The 14,551-nt window shown below is 42.2% G+C and overlaps 1 protein-coding gene across 3 annotated transcripts in view; it reads right to left on the bottom strand.

The window, feature by feature from the left end:
* WT1 (WT1 transcription factor) overlaps positions 1–14,551 on the bottom strand; it is a 36,675-nt gene that overhangs the window by 4,382 nt on the left and 17,742 nt on the right. For 2 of the 3 annotated variants that reach the window (XM_059475274.1, XM_059475275.1), the window contains exons 5-8: positions 10,579–10,681; positions 9,011–9,161; positions 2,642–2,731; positions 1,795–1,878 (exon numbers count right to left, since the gene is read on the bottom strand). In XM_059475274.1, coding sequence (XP_059331257.1) covers positions 1,795–1,878; positions 2,642–2,731; positions 9,011–9,161; positions 10,579–10,681 — 428 coding nt within the window. Of the gene's footprint in view, positions 1–1,785; positions 1,879–2,641; positions 2,732–9,010; positions 9,162–10,578; positions 10,682–14,551 lie in introns of all 3 variants that reach the window. The other variant, XM_059475273.1, reaches the window with a different exon arrangement.

Raw genomic sequence — 14,551 nt, 5'->3', positions numbered from 1 at the left:
AAGGAGAGGAAGGAGAGGAAAGGAGAGAAAGGAGAGGAAAGGAAGAAGGAAAGGAAAGGAAAGGAAAGGAAAGGAAAGGAAGGAAAGGAAAGGAAAGGAAATGGAAAGGAAAGGAAAGGAAAGGAAAAGGAAAGGAAAGGAAAGGAAAGGAAAGTTGGAAAGAAGGAAAGGAAAGGAAAGGAAAGGAAAGGAAAGAAAGGAAAGGAAGAGGAAAGGAAAAGGAAAGGAAAGGAAAGGAAAGGAAAGGAAAGAAAGGAAAGAAGGAAAGGAAAGGAAAGGAAAGGAAAGGAAAGGAAAGGAAAGGCAGCAACAGCCACAGCAAGGTTGGTGGGGCCCAGATCTCAGGGGCAGCTGGGACAGGGAGAGGAGCTTCACTGGCACCAAAGAGAGCAAATTCTTCACTCTAGTTAATCTGGGCTATAAAAAATGGCTGGAGTCATGCAAGTCCTGAATTAGCATCTCAGTTAGCAGTGAAATGTGATGGGGAATGCAGCTCATCCCAGCTTGCCAGCGTGTTTCCACACTTGCCATTTTGTCTCTCCCAGAACATTACCTCTTGCTGGTTAAGAAAACATCTCTCTTCATGGAAATGCACAGAGAGCCAGGCCCTGCAGCTCGCCAGGACCATGGGGACAGCCCAGGAGCACAGCCTTTGCCATTTGCAGATTGCAAGTGTAGACATGGCCATGGGTGAAGCATTTATTTGGCCAGAGCCACAGAAAATGCACTGTTCTCAGGTGAATCATTTCTTTATTAAAATTTCTCTTTTATTTTTTGGAAGTCTGAAATGTGTGGTGTTTTGTTATGGTCCAGAGAGAAAAAAGAATTCTAGCAGGGAAAAAAAGATTTTCAGGCTCCTTGTCCATCTGTCAGAGACTGAATTTAAAAGGTTAAGACCAGTATGGAAAACGCTGTGACATCCAACAACATGCCAAAGTGCTTGGTAAACAATTATTTGGTAAAAACACTGCTGGTAAACAATTATTTGGTAAAAACACTGCATGCACAGCAGAAGGAACAGCCAGATGTCAGTACACAGGACTAATTCTAAACTTAAAACTAAAATGCAGATCTTGTTGCAGTTGCTCCTTAATGGTGTTTACAATTTGTGTGAGGGCAGAGTAGACTAAAATGGCCTCCCTTTTTTCCCCCCTTTTTTAGATGAAATACTACGGTTTCTACCAAAAAAAAAAAAAAAAAAAAAAAATTAAAAGGCCCTTGAATATTTGAGTAAGCTTTTACTTTAGTGTCTGTCAGTGTGAGTTTGCAAAAGGCACTGCTTTTATCTGCTGGAGAGATTAGAGCACCAGCAGCAAGAGCAGGAGCTTTGCTGTGCTATCCTGCATTAGGCTCAGCTGACACTTGGGAGAAGCATGAGTAGGCACGAATACTTTAGATTACAGACCTTTGGCTAAAGCTAGAATTAAAATTTCTATCTTGTAGGGCTCTTTCAGTAAAGGCAGTAGATCAACTTGACATTTGTGGGCTGAGACCGTGATGCTCATTTCATAATAACTGACAGAATTTATTTTGCCAAGCTGAAATTTTTTTGAACACGAAGGAAGAAAGCATAGTTTCTAAAATCACCTAAATCCCTTTGTGAAAAGTGACTATCACACTTGTGGAAAGCAGCCACACTGAAAACTCAGCACACTGGAATTCTTTCTGCTGTTTTGAATATTTAAATCTTGGTTAAGACACTTTCTAACCATGTCGTTCACAACAACATTGATTTAAAATTAAAAAAAAAAAAAGAAATATAAATGTGAAGAAAAGTTTACGCACTTGTTTTACCTGTATGAGTCCTGGTATGAGTCTTCAGATGATCAGATCTGGAGAACTTTCTCTGACAGGTTTTACACTGAAAGGGTTTCACACCTGAGAGGCAAAAAAAAAAAATTCTATTCTTCTTACGTCCCAATATTTTTGAAAGGGTGAATGAAATCAGATATTTCTGTAGTTTCAAAAGCCTGGATTTATTTTTTTCTTTTTTTTTTTTTTTTCTTTTTTTTTTTTTTTTTTTTGTCCTAGTTACTGCTCCTCCCATCCCTGTGCCTACACATTACAGAAAGTTGGTCATTGATGAGGCCCCCACCCTTTGTAACCTCCTCTGCCAGTGCCTGGCTCTGAAGCATCTGAACAGCTCCACCACAACCAAACCCTCACTGAAATCATCTGCAAACATTGCTAATCCTGACCCTGAGGTTTGCCACTCAGGGTATCCTGCAGGAGCAAACGGGACAGAAGAAAATCAACGTGCAGAAATTTATTTTCATGTGCTCCCAATAGGTTTAACTTACTTCATACATAACACATAGGTCTTGGGCAAATTTTACACATTGGCAATTTTTTCTTGCAGAACTGTTTAGTTTTAAGCACAATCTATTCTTAATTAATGCTCATAGAATATAGAGCAGACAGTTTCATTGTGAAAGTTGTTTCAAAAGATGGTGTCAGGATGATGGTGTCAGTAGTGCTAAAAGACCAGTTAAAAACCTAGCCATGGCCTCCCCCCAAAATTAACTCCAAGAATTTGGTGTTGTGAGCAGACAACATCAGAAAAATGGAAATTTGAGGAGTGTGATTTCAGGATCACAATTCCTGCATGAACTCTAATTGCAGGCAGGTCTTGTCCACAAACCTGTGTGCCGTCTTTGGTGCCTTTTGAGTTGGTCTGAACGAGAAAATCTTCGTTCACAGTCTTTGAAATCACACTGGTAGGGTTTCTCACCTGGGCAGGAAAAACAGTTTGTTAGAAAATGTGGCAAAATGAGGGAGCACCTCAAGCTGAACCAGAAGGTGAAATGTGCTGCTCTGAAAGATTTCTCTGCAGCCTGAAGCAGTCTAGTGGCACACCAGGACTGATTTGTCATAGAGCCACACGGCTCTGCTGGAAAGGCTGGGAAAATTCTACTGCATTGACACTGAGACTGAATCTGCTCGCTCTAAAGAAATTAGAAGTTAAAGCTGCAAAAATAAACATTTTTAGTTTTTTCTGCTGGAAACCAAGAACAGGAATGTCTTGGTTTTTATTTCCCTAAAAACCCCATTAAACCCTTTCAGTAGCACCTGTCTCAGCAGCACATAATTCATACAGAGGAGCATATCACAGTTTGAACTAAATTGGGTTTAAAGCAAAAACTAAATAAGTTCCATCCACACAGATGACAGTTTTAACCGCATTAGAATTAGAAATTGGAAAAAAAAAAAAAACTGAGCAAAAAATTCAACCTCAGAAAAAGACATATTCTTCCCCAAAACACAAATTAGGTTTCTTCCATAAAGTGCTATTAAATAGAATTTCTCATGTAGCTGCACAGCTCCCACAGGCAAAGCCATGAATTATTGCAAAACCTCATGTAAATATAAACTCTTCCCCTCCTGCCATGCAGCTCAGCAGAGATCCTCAGGGTGGGATTTCTCTGGGATGAGATTTTTAGGAAAATGAGGAGCCAGTGTCTCAAATAGACATGGATTTCAATGCAAAGGAATGCACACAAACATGCAAAAAGAAATGCAGCAGCTGAGGAGTCTGAGGAAAGAGGGAAATGCTGCCAGCAGAGCACGGGGGTGGTGAAATTTGGGCAAGTTTGGCCAAAACAATCCTTATGCTGCTACAGGAGCAGCTCCATGATCTTCCAGGTCTGACCCACTCCTAACCTGAGATCCCTCTGCACAGCCCTGGAATCCTGCTGAAGCCTCAGCCACCTATTACATTCAAGAAATGTCGTAATAGATCTAAATTCCACCAAATGGCATTTCTGCCCACAGAAGGTCTGGTTCAGGGGCACAGCACAGAGCCTCAGCAGGAGCAGGAGTGGAGCTGCAGAGCTGGAGGATGCTGGGCTCTGTCTGGGAGCTCTGCAAGAGTGAAAGAGTAAAAAAGAGCAAAAGCCTGCTGCTGACAAGAGCAGATGAGGAAATGAGGCTGATTCTGAAACCAGAGCCTGCAAGTGGGAATGAGAACCCAAAGGCTGGTCTGTACATCCTTCACCAATTTAAACCCCTTTTATTAAATGAGAGGCAGCAGCTCTGCCTGCTGGGGGAAGCTGAGATGTAAACCAAGGGTCCTGTGGGACCTTTTCCTGCAGGAAAACACCACCTGGAGTGGGCAGAGGGGTTGGTTTCTCCCTGTTTCATTTTAACCTCCACTGAAGGTGTCTGCATGTCTGATTCTATGGCGAGGACATTCATCCTGCTTGCACTGCTATTCTGAGACACCAGAGCAAACCAGTTTAGTTTAAAGCAGATGCATTGGACCCAGGTGACAGAGAACAAGCAGCACATTAAGGAGAGCGTTCCAAATTCATCCTGGTGCAGCTAAAATAAAAATTTTACAAAAGCAACTAAATCTGGAAGAACAAGCTGACTTCCTGTGGCAGCCACCCCCAAGGAGTTTAGTGACTCTCAAACCGAGGTGTGGACAATTTCTATGTCTGCTGGGCTTAATTTATTAGCATAGGAGATTAAAGTTGCCACAGGTGTTTGAAATAGTTCCATACTCTTTGACCACAAGGACTCCCTGGGGGGTGCCTGCTTTCCAGAAACCACTTACTTCCAAGGAATTCAGCCCTTTGGCAGATTTAAGAGGGGGAATGTCAGCAGAGCAGAGTGCAGTGACAGGATGATTGTCTGCTAATTGCAATATAAACTTAGAAGATGGCTAGGGAGGCATTTGAATAAAAGAGCATAGAGGCTCTGATGGCATGCACATGAAAATATTTCTTTAAATACATTGGAAAATAATCTTGGTCACATTAAAGTCAGATTTAACCCATGAAGATATTAAAGGAAGCAATCTAAAATGTTTACATAGGGATATGATGACACTGGGAAGAAAACAAAAAGCAAATAAACAAAAAGAGGCACAACATTAGACAGAAATCCTAATTCCCCTTTCCTTCTTCATCTCCTGTGTCAGCTGCCAAAGCTGACTGCCACATAAATTTCCTCAGAACAGGACGACAGAAACATCCCAGATGAGAAAAGGTCTGTCAGTGCCCCATGAAATTCCCACAGTGAGAGGGTCTCGCTTCCCCAGCCCTGCCAAAGCCTCTCCAGTAAAAGGCTCAAGTCTCTTTGTGTATGAAAATATCCAGTGATACTGTCACCTCCTCATGGGAGCACACACAGCCCCAAAACAGGCCAGGAGATGCAGATGGAGCTTCACCAGCCCTTCTGCCTGAGACATCATCACTTACACCACTGAAAGTAGTGGGGAAAAAAAGGGCATAATGAAATAATAAAGATGAGAGAGGATAGAGGGAATGGCATGTCTTGAATATGGCACGCCTTGAACATTTAGGAGAACAATTTTTAAAAGAAAAGGTCAAGAATTGTAAAACACGAGTGAATCTGCCTTTGCACATATTGCAAGAAATGTTTCCAATAAACCAGATTTTTGTCAAAAGCAGTTAATTTAAACCGAGGGAAGCGTGCATGTTTTCTCTGGAGCAAATTCATTTGCTCAGGTGCATGGGAAAACAGAAAATTCTACTGCTGTAGCGGTTGCACAAAATATTCACAGTCACTGCTTTGATTAAGGACTTCTGCAAGAGTAAAAGCCAGCTGCTAACAAGAACAGATGAGAAAAGGAGGCTGATTCTGAAACCAGAGCCTGCAAGTGGGAATGAGAATCCAAAGGCTGGTCTATACATCCTTCACCAGTTTAAACCCCTTTTCTTAAGTGTACCCACTTAATCAAACAAGTCCCATGATCACAACTTTGTCTTGCTAATGCTACATTTTTATTTAATATCATTTGCTTTAGCAAACTCACAGAAAATACATATTTATTTATTTATTTACTAGGGAGCCTTTACAGTTAACATTTTCTGTCATCTTCACACCATAGCTCAGCTGTGGCATGTCATTACTATTCTGAAATTAATTTTGCATTTTAGTTCCCGAAGCATTTTTTATTTTATGCTGTAGAAATATCAGCCTGAAAGGGTACAGCTTGGCACCCACCCATAAAGGACAACCTTCCTGAGCTACAGATTCTCATACTCCATTGCAGCCCATACCTGCCAGCATGAACCCATTCAGGCTAAAGAGCATCCCTGGCAAACAGGCAGAGGATTTTCCCTCTGCAAAGAAAATCTGCAGGATTTTCTCCTGCTCAGCTTTGTGTTGGGATAAATCCAATTTTCCCAATGAGTGGCACTGAATCCAAAGGGTCTCTGGCAGGAATGCTGATGCTTCCACCAGAAGTGAAATTTATGGAGGTCTAGACATCAATTTGTTTCTGCAGGGAAGAGCCTGAAGCCTGCCACAGAATGACAACTCACATTATTTGCTGCAAAGTTGAAAAGTTAGATGTATTTCTGCATTTCCTTTCAGAGGCCTATCTGCTGCAGCAAAATACACCAAGATAAGAAAAAAGCTTTTTTGGCTGTGCATGTTTCAATGAAGGCATTGTTAAGAACAGATAAGCAGCCTCGGAGGGTACAAAGTGTTAACATATTTTCAACTGAGGCTGTTTGAAACATTGGCAAAAACTGATTACAGAATCCAACTTTGTGTTTCAGGGCCTTGCTCGGTTTTGCAATACAGCAAGTGGGAAAGAAGGATGGAAGATCTGATGAGCCAGTCCTTTGCATGTATCTATTACAGAAATAAAAAATATAATCTAGAGCCAGCAGTATCCTGCAAAGATACAATCTGTTGGTTTCATATGATATATATGTAACAGCTTGTTTTCAAATCATGTGTTCATCATTTTAAAAATGACCAAAATCTTTGACCTAGCACTACACTAAGACAGCATAAGGTGGAAGAGCTCCAAACCCGTAAGTGAGCCCAGAACCCCCTTTCAGGAAGATTAATTTGTTTGTTTGTTTGTTTGATTGATTGTTTGATTGATTAGGAGAGGTGTGACAAACACAGACACATTATTTTTGGAAAAAAATTAGTTCCAAATTTTGCTTTGGGAAACAAGCTGGCCTCTTATGGAAAGAAACTTCCAAAGGTTTGAGAAACAATTAATTTTTGCTGTCAGCATATCAAAGGGTGTGTGTGCAGAAGGATCTGTGCCCACCTGTACAGAAAAGGTGTTGGAAGGGAAAAAAGTGATTTATCCCTACCCAGTTCCACTGCAGCCTGGACCAGAGAGGCCCCAAAGACAGTGGGACCCCTCTAACCCTCCTCTGGGGTGTCAGACAGACACAGGCCTATCCCCCATGGCTTTTGGGGGTTTTCTGACTCTACAAGCCTAAATTATATATTATATAATATTAAAAAATCTTCTCCAGCTAAGGAAAAAACATATGTAAGCTGAAGTCCTTGTGATTGATCCAGAAATAACACTGGGAAAGCCAAGCAACTAAATGGAATAAAATACAGGACCAGAGCAAACAAATAATGACTGCTAAAGCACAGAGTAAATCAATTTAGGAATGAAGGAAACAGTGATTATGAGGAAAAAAATTCAGAACTGTTTAGCCAATACTGAATTTACTGGCCTTCAAAAGATTTCCAAATGTTCTTGGTTCCAATTTATTTATAGAAAATAGAATAGCACTCCTGTAGACCTTCCCTTCTAAAGATGAGCTTGCACTTACAGTCTCAAGTATCTTAAATTTTTCATTTCAGCAGCTCTGAAGACAGCTGTCTCAATATTTTCTGACTTGCCCATTCATTAATTAAAAGTGCTTTGTGTGCATTTCTCACAGTTGACACAATTAAGTGACTGAATGATGAGGTTCTCTCCAAAAGGAGAAGATTGCAGCTGTCTTTATGAGATGTTAGACACTCTGCCAGGTCACCCAGCATGGGCTGCCCTCCTGCTCTCTTCCATCCCTTTGGTCTTCCATCACATCAATGGTTAACTCAACATCCATATTTACAGACTACATCCACAGACTTCTAGGTAAGCACAGAAAGAACTTTCTAAATAAAAATATGACAGGCAATCAAAAAAAAAAAAAAAATGAAAACCCGTAAGATAAATCTAAAGATTTATCATAATTTTATACATCCAACAGCATCAATCTCCCAACAGGGAAAATAACTCTGTCTGCTCTTTGGCAAGGTGCAGCAGAGTATTTGATTTCCACATTTTGAGGTCTTATTTCCTGAACTCAGAGAGAATCCAGACATTATCCTGCAAATTACTGGCTTCAGGCTCAATCCCTCACGGAAAGATCCCATGAAGGATTTGCCAATCCCTGCCTACCAGAAAAGGTTTACACAGGAGAGCCAGAGGATGCTGAATGTCTAGGTTCCTCTTGCAGATGAAAATTCTTCATAATTAACATTAGATGAGATCTGCAGTGAGATTCAATGGTCTCAAATGAGAGGGGAAAGAATAAAAAAAAAAAAAATTAAAAGAGAAAACAACTCGCAGCCCTGTAACAGTAAGAGGGGGAGGGAGGTGATCTGATTGCTGTGTGTTTTCCTTAGCTGGATCCAGAGAGCTTCAGCTCCAAGAGAGGGATTGGAGGTGACAAAGAGGAATTGCCCAGGTGACAAAGAGGAATTGCCCAGGTGACAAAGAGGAATTGCCCAGGTGACAAGAGGAGTTGCCCAGGTGACAAAGAGGAGTTGCCCAGGTGACAAAGAGGAGTTGCCCAGGTGACAAAGAGGAATTGCCCAGGTGACAAAGAGGAGTTGCCCAGGTGACAGAGCACACGCTCACTCATCACAGTCTCAAGGACACAGTCTCAAGCTACGTCAGGGAAGGTGTAGGTTGGATATTAGGAAGAAATTTTTCACCAGAAGAATAATAAAGTACTGGAATGCTCTTGCCAGGGAGGTGGTAGAATCACCATCTCTGATGTGTTTAAAAAAAGGCTGGCCAGGGCACTTGGTGCTATAGTCTGGTTGAGGTGTTAGGGCACGGGTTGGACTCCATGATCTTGGAGGTCTCTTCCAACCTCATCGTTCTGTGATTCTGTGATTCAGTGATCTGACGGATTCTCGCGCTCCCTGACCTGGCAGCGCATTCCTTGCCCCTTGCGCCACCTCCAGCCCCCCCTGCCCACTCTGCTGTGCTGTGATTCGTACCCACCAGTGTGCTTCCTGCTGTGCATCTGCAAGTGGGACAGCTTGAAGTATCTCTTGTTGCAGCCAGGGTAGGCACACATGAAGGGACGCTTCTCGTTGGTCTCGCTGGCCGAGCGCACGATGGTGGGAGCCACGCCGGGCACGCGCCGCACGTCCTGCGGGGACACAGACCTGCTGAGCCCACCTGGGGGTCCTCATCTCTGCCTTCACACACCCAGGTCACACCCCAGCACCTCCCCGGGACAAAGGGATGCATGGATGGATCGTGCTGGAAACGGGAAATTTTGCTTCATTCTACGTCAGCGACTTTAGTGCGCCTTAATTGGTTCTTTGCAGAGCGTTAAAATTATCTGGAGGTGAAGCACGGTGAGCTCTGCTCAGTGAATTCTCTCACCAGTGTTTGTGTGAGAGATTGAATGGCCCACACTGACCACATGTATAACCACACAGCCCTGGCAGAACTCCCGTTGCCACAGAAAATAGTTTTAAGTTTATACCAGGGTGAGAGGAAAGAGCGTGAGCCAGACAAGTGTTGTCCTTTTTATTTTAAATACTCATATAAAGCTAAAGGACAAGGAAATGGATGTCTTGGATTAACACAAACTGATTAACAACAAAACAAAAACAACTGTCTAGGTGGAGCTGGTGAATAGGTCAGCCTTAATGCATTTTGGCCACTGTCACAATGTTCCATCAAAGACGATCTCCTCCTTCTGGGATAATTAACTTCCTTAAACAATGTTGACCATTTACTTTTATTCACCCAACAAAAGCCGGCTCAGGAGCCTGTTTCTGAGAGCTTGCCACTGAATAATGACTTGCTAAACTACACAGAAAAGGAAAAGGAGAGAAGATGCTATCTAAAAACACAGATGTACGTGGACAACACAGAGCAACACAGAAGAGACAGACACTCTGTAATGACTTTGCCATCAGTTTTGACAAGGTATGTCTTTTACAGGGGTATTTAATAATGATATGACTGTCTCAGAAAGGGAGGAAATGAACTCCCGTGAATGGTAAGTTCCTCCCAAATATTCACTAATTACTTAGTTATTAGGAAACAATCACATATTTAGTTTTAAGGAAATCCATTTGAATTAGTAAAGCTTGAGAAACACGTAAAAGCTAAATGAAATCTGACACTTTGATATATGTAATTATTAGATATAGTCCTATAAACATAGATTAGATATGTGGTCACATCAGATATAACCACAGAGGTTACATCACTCATGGCCGGAGCGATTGGAGCTGGAAGCTGCACAGTGGATCACTCATTTTGGGCCATCCTGAGAAGCTGGTAAGGTAAGTAAGCACAGAAAGGAACACTGCCTTGCAGACTATTTCAGAAGAAGAGATGAGCAATTTTAAAGGACTGTGTCAGAAGGAAATCTTATGTTAGAGTGCAATGGCTTCAGTGAGGTCAGGACACTCACATAAAGCATCTCCTGACAAGGCGGGGAAGCCACAAATCGAGGATGGGCTCACAAACACCAGTGAAGCAGTGAGTGAACACCACAAACAGGCTGCAGTTTTGCCTCCCAGTGAGGAATGCCCCCCAATACTCACCTGTATGCCTCTGAAGACCCCGTGGGTGTGTATTCTGTACTGGGCCCCACAGCTGTACAACATGGGAGCACTGTGGTTCTCATTTTCGTATCCCGCTGTGTGTCTGCAAGTAAAGAGGGCAATAACAAAAAAAAAGTCACATATTTTTTAGTACACAGCTCCATGTGAGAGGTTTCTTTCCTTAAGTCAGTGGTAACAAATGCAGAGTTTGCTTTTGCAGCCATGATATCCAAGTTCAAGTGAAATTCACCAAAGGAAACCTGCTCTGCCTTCATGCACATGGATCTGCTCCCACTGGCACAGTGCACTGACTCCATACATACATCTATTAGCATCCATTGAAACATCCAGGGGAAAAAGAAAAAACAACAGCAAAAAAAAAAAGAAATTGTCATGATTTCAACTCTGATGTATTTCCACAAAGATTTTAGGTAAGAGGGGAAAATTCACATAGCAGCACAACGGTGTCATGTGCACATGTTCACATTATTTATCAGTCAAACGTGGGGCTGGCTATTGCTAATATCTTTTGGAATGAGCAAAATGCCTCAAGTTTCACATTAAGTGCAGTGGATTTTTGTCAGCACCTCATGACTCAGATATTACCTGATACTACCAAGCAAGTGATGACATTTATAAGAACAGCAGTCATGTACTCATAAACAGAGATTACAAATCAGTGTCTAAACTATTTATCCCATGTATCAGCTTGCAGGATACACTACAAATTAACCCTTTATAAAAATAAAACAGGCTATCCCCACTGGGTATAAATTTTCACAATAATTTTAAGAATTTGCAAATTTTGGTGTGTTTTGGAGTTGCCACAGCCATTGTCTAATTATGGTCTTCAAAATCCTGAATGTTGGAACACTGCTGCGTCTCCTGTTTGCAGCCTTCCTAATGTCAGAACCACATCAATGCATTTTAGGTTTAATTTTTGAGGGAGTATGTTACATTATCACTTGTGGAGGTGCCCATTGGCAATGGCAAGTGTGCACGTTTTTGCACAGCACCAGAAATTGGAAAGCCCAGAACAAAACCCCAGGGCACACAGCTAGGGACAGAGATGGATATGTAGGATGTTATCCCAGCCTCTGCCAAGTGCTTGCAACAGCAATTTGAAGGGGTCCCTGAGGTCCAGACTCTCATTTCACTGGTCCTTCCCTTCCCTCCACTCAAAGTTCATGTGCAGAGTAGAATTACAAGGAAGTTTTAAAGCTCTTAAGTGATTTGCGGAGCAGGCAGGGGAGCTGGAATGCAGGAGGTGTGCGCAGGGTTTGTGGGGCTGGCTGCAGAGGAGGGGAGCGGTGTCTGAGAGCAGCTCTGCCTGCCCAGGGTGGGCTGCCCTCCTCAGCCCTGGCACAGGTGTTCTCTGAGGCCAGCTCTTGCACTGCTCTGCAGAGCTCTTTTCAAATCCTGCCTCCACCTGCCCCTTCACATCAAAGGCCACATCTTTAGGGAAGGCGTGCTCTGCTTAATGCAATTTTAATTCAGTTTTAAAGTGGTCATAATGGAATTAGTTATGGGGGGGGGGGGGGGGTGACAAGAAAGAATGTCTGTTCTGTAGTAATATCTGTAATTAATTCTGTAATAATAGATAAAGATACCATTAGCTGATTTAAATGGATTAAACCATGCTGTAGATATGCACCATGTTCCTAATAAATGGGGCCTCCTCTCTGCCCAGAGCCCACAAGTGGCCTTTTGCTGCCTAATTCAAGTAACAAATTACCATTTGCTATCACCATTTGGTCAGCACAGATTCCCCACCAACATCAAAATTTTCCTCTCTGTTTAAAGGCAGCAAGTCCCTACAAGTAAATAAATAAATAAATTAATTAATTAATATTAAAAAAAATATAGGAGAGGGGTGTTGAAATCCTCCAAGCCATGGTGATACCCACGTTGATCACAAATTACACAGTGCATTTTTAAACTGGAATGGAATGGAATGGAATGGAATGGAATGGAATGGAATGGAATGGAATGGAATGGAATGGAATGGAATGGAATGGAAGCCACCACTGATAAGGAGGAAGCTCTGCAGCAGAAGCTGTTGCTGACCTGCAGTAAATCAAGGGTGAATGTGAACTTCAGCACTGGTCACCCCGAGTGTAACCTCCCCTTCACGCCTGTCCTGACAGCCTTAAACACCACAATAAACAACAGGCACAAAGGCTGATAAGAATTCCCAGGACACAAACTTTGTAAGAAGAAGCAGGAATATGTAGTAAAATCTTATACCATAAAACACAGCCCCATTTTCCCTCCACATTCCCATGGCTTTCATCTTTCAGTGATAACCCTTTTTGTAAGGACCAGCTAGTTCTGAAATAATTCCTCCCAGGAATGAGAGGCAGAACAAAGCCCCTGTCTGTGCCCTAAGGAATGGCTCCATGAATGAGAGGTATCCCCCAGGTGATCTCCAGCTCAGATTTTACTGCACAGTTAGGAAGCCTTCCTCCACAACCAGCCTTTTACACATTTCCTCCTCTTATTTCTAGTTGGGCCTCACTAAAACTGCACATACAAGAATCCATGAAGATTAAAATCTGCTTTCTGAGCCCCTTGACCCACAATACACTAAGTCCTTAACCAGCTCCCTAGGAGAGATGCTTTAATAACCAGGAGCCCTATTTCCCATTTTACTTTGGGCACATTTCCATCAGCATTGGCTGGCACTCAGCATGGCCATATGGCTGCTGACAGCAAAATGGATCATGAGAGATTTCCTGGTTAAAACACTGTTTATTCGTTATGGAGTGCTGTGCACTTTGGGGAGATAGGAATTAACAGGTGGATACTCCTTTCAGTGGGAAACTGGAACGCTGAAGGAGGAGTTTTCACAAACTGTCCCTGCACTGCTGCTCTCTTGAAGTTCAGCCTTCACTCTGCATCCTTGTGGGGAAATTAGAGTTCTGTCCCTTCCAGCCTCTTCACTCCATGCTTTAGCCATGATTTATGCCACAGGGTGTACATCACAGCTGGCACAGCTGGCTTGTTTCACATGGCTGCAGTTTATATCCCACAATAAAGGCAGGGATAGAAGAGGAGATACAAATCTAGATCCATTATTAAACTCAAAACCCTGCTTTATTGCATGCAGGAGATAATGCAATGCCACATACACGAGGAATACAAGTGACTGGTGAATTTATACCCGCAGTACATTAACTAAATGGAAATCTCCAGAGGGTAGCACAGTCCTTAACTTTCATCTTTTCTAGTCAGGCACTCTGTGTTAAAGTAGGCAAAGAGACAATGCCTTATAAGCTCAGCTGAGTTAAAAGCAGAAAAAAAAAAAAAAAAAAAAAAACAGAAAATGTTCCCAGTAAGGCCCAGAGTCACATTTAGGAGACACGCTGGGCTGATCCCTCTGCAGGTCCTAAAAGGACTCAAAAATCAGCAGGACCAGATGCAGCCAAACTGCCCTGCCAGGATCCAACACAAATTTTTGTTTGAGCAAGGACTGAAGGATTTGGCCTCACTCAGTCCAGCTCTGCCATTATTTGTAAATATACAACTCCCTGTAACTTCAATCAGAACTGCTCAGAGCCAGAAATGCACTGCAAATATTTAGAGTTTGGGTTAGCTGGTGAAAAAAAGTGTATTTTGTTCTTTGGATCTAGACAGCCAGAGCTGGAAGCACAGCCATAAAATGGAATTCTAGATAACTGGGAAACAAAGGCTGATACTTGCAGAGGAAGAGCTCTGTGCTGTGGAGTATTTAGAAGCACTTGCATTTACCATTAGCCCAGCAAATCCTTAACACTCGCAGAGTAGCTCTTTTAAAATGATTAATCTCAGAGTTGTACAGATTGTACAGAGATTAATAAAAATGAAGGGTTTACAGATGAGAATGTGTGATGAAAAACAGAGCAGCTTTAGAGAGTTGTATCAATCTAAGTGGTTATAAAAAAAAAAACTCATAAAAGATGACATTCTAATCTGAATATTTTAAAAAAATAAT

The sequence above is a fragment of the Ammospiza nelsoni genome, chromosome 6, assembly GCF_027579445.1.
Source record: "Ammospiza nelsoni isolate bAmmNel1 chromosome 6, bAmmNel1.pri, whole genome shotgun sequence".
Lineage (NCBI taxonomy): Eukaryota > Metazoa > Chordata > Aves > Passeriformes > Passerellidae > Ammospiza > Ammospiza nelsoni.
The sequence above is the reverse complement of the archived record's forward strand: the minus strand, read 5'-3'. Positions and strand labels throughout refer to the sequence as shown.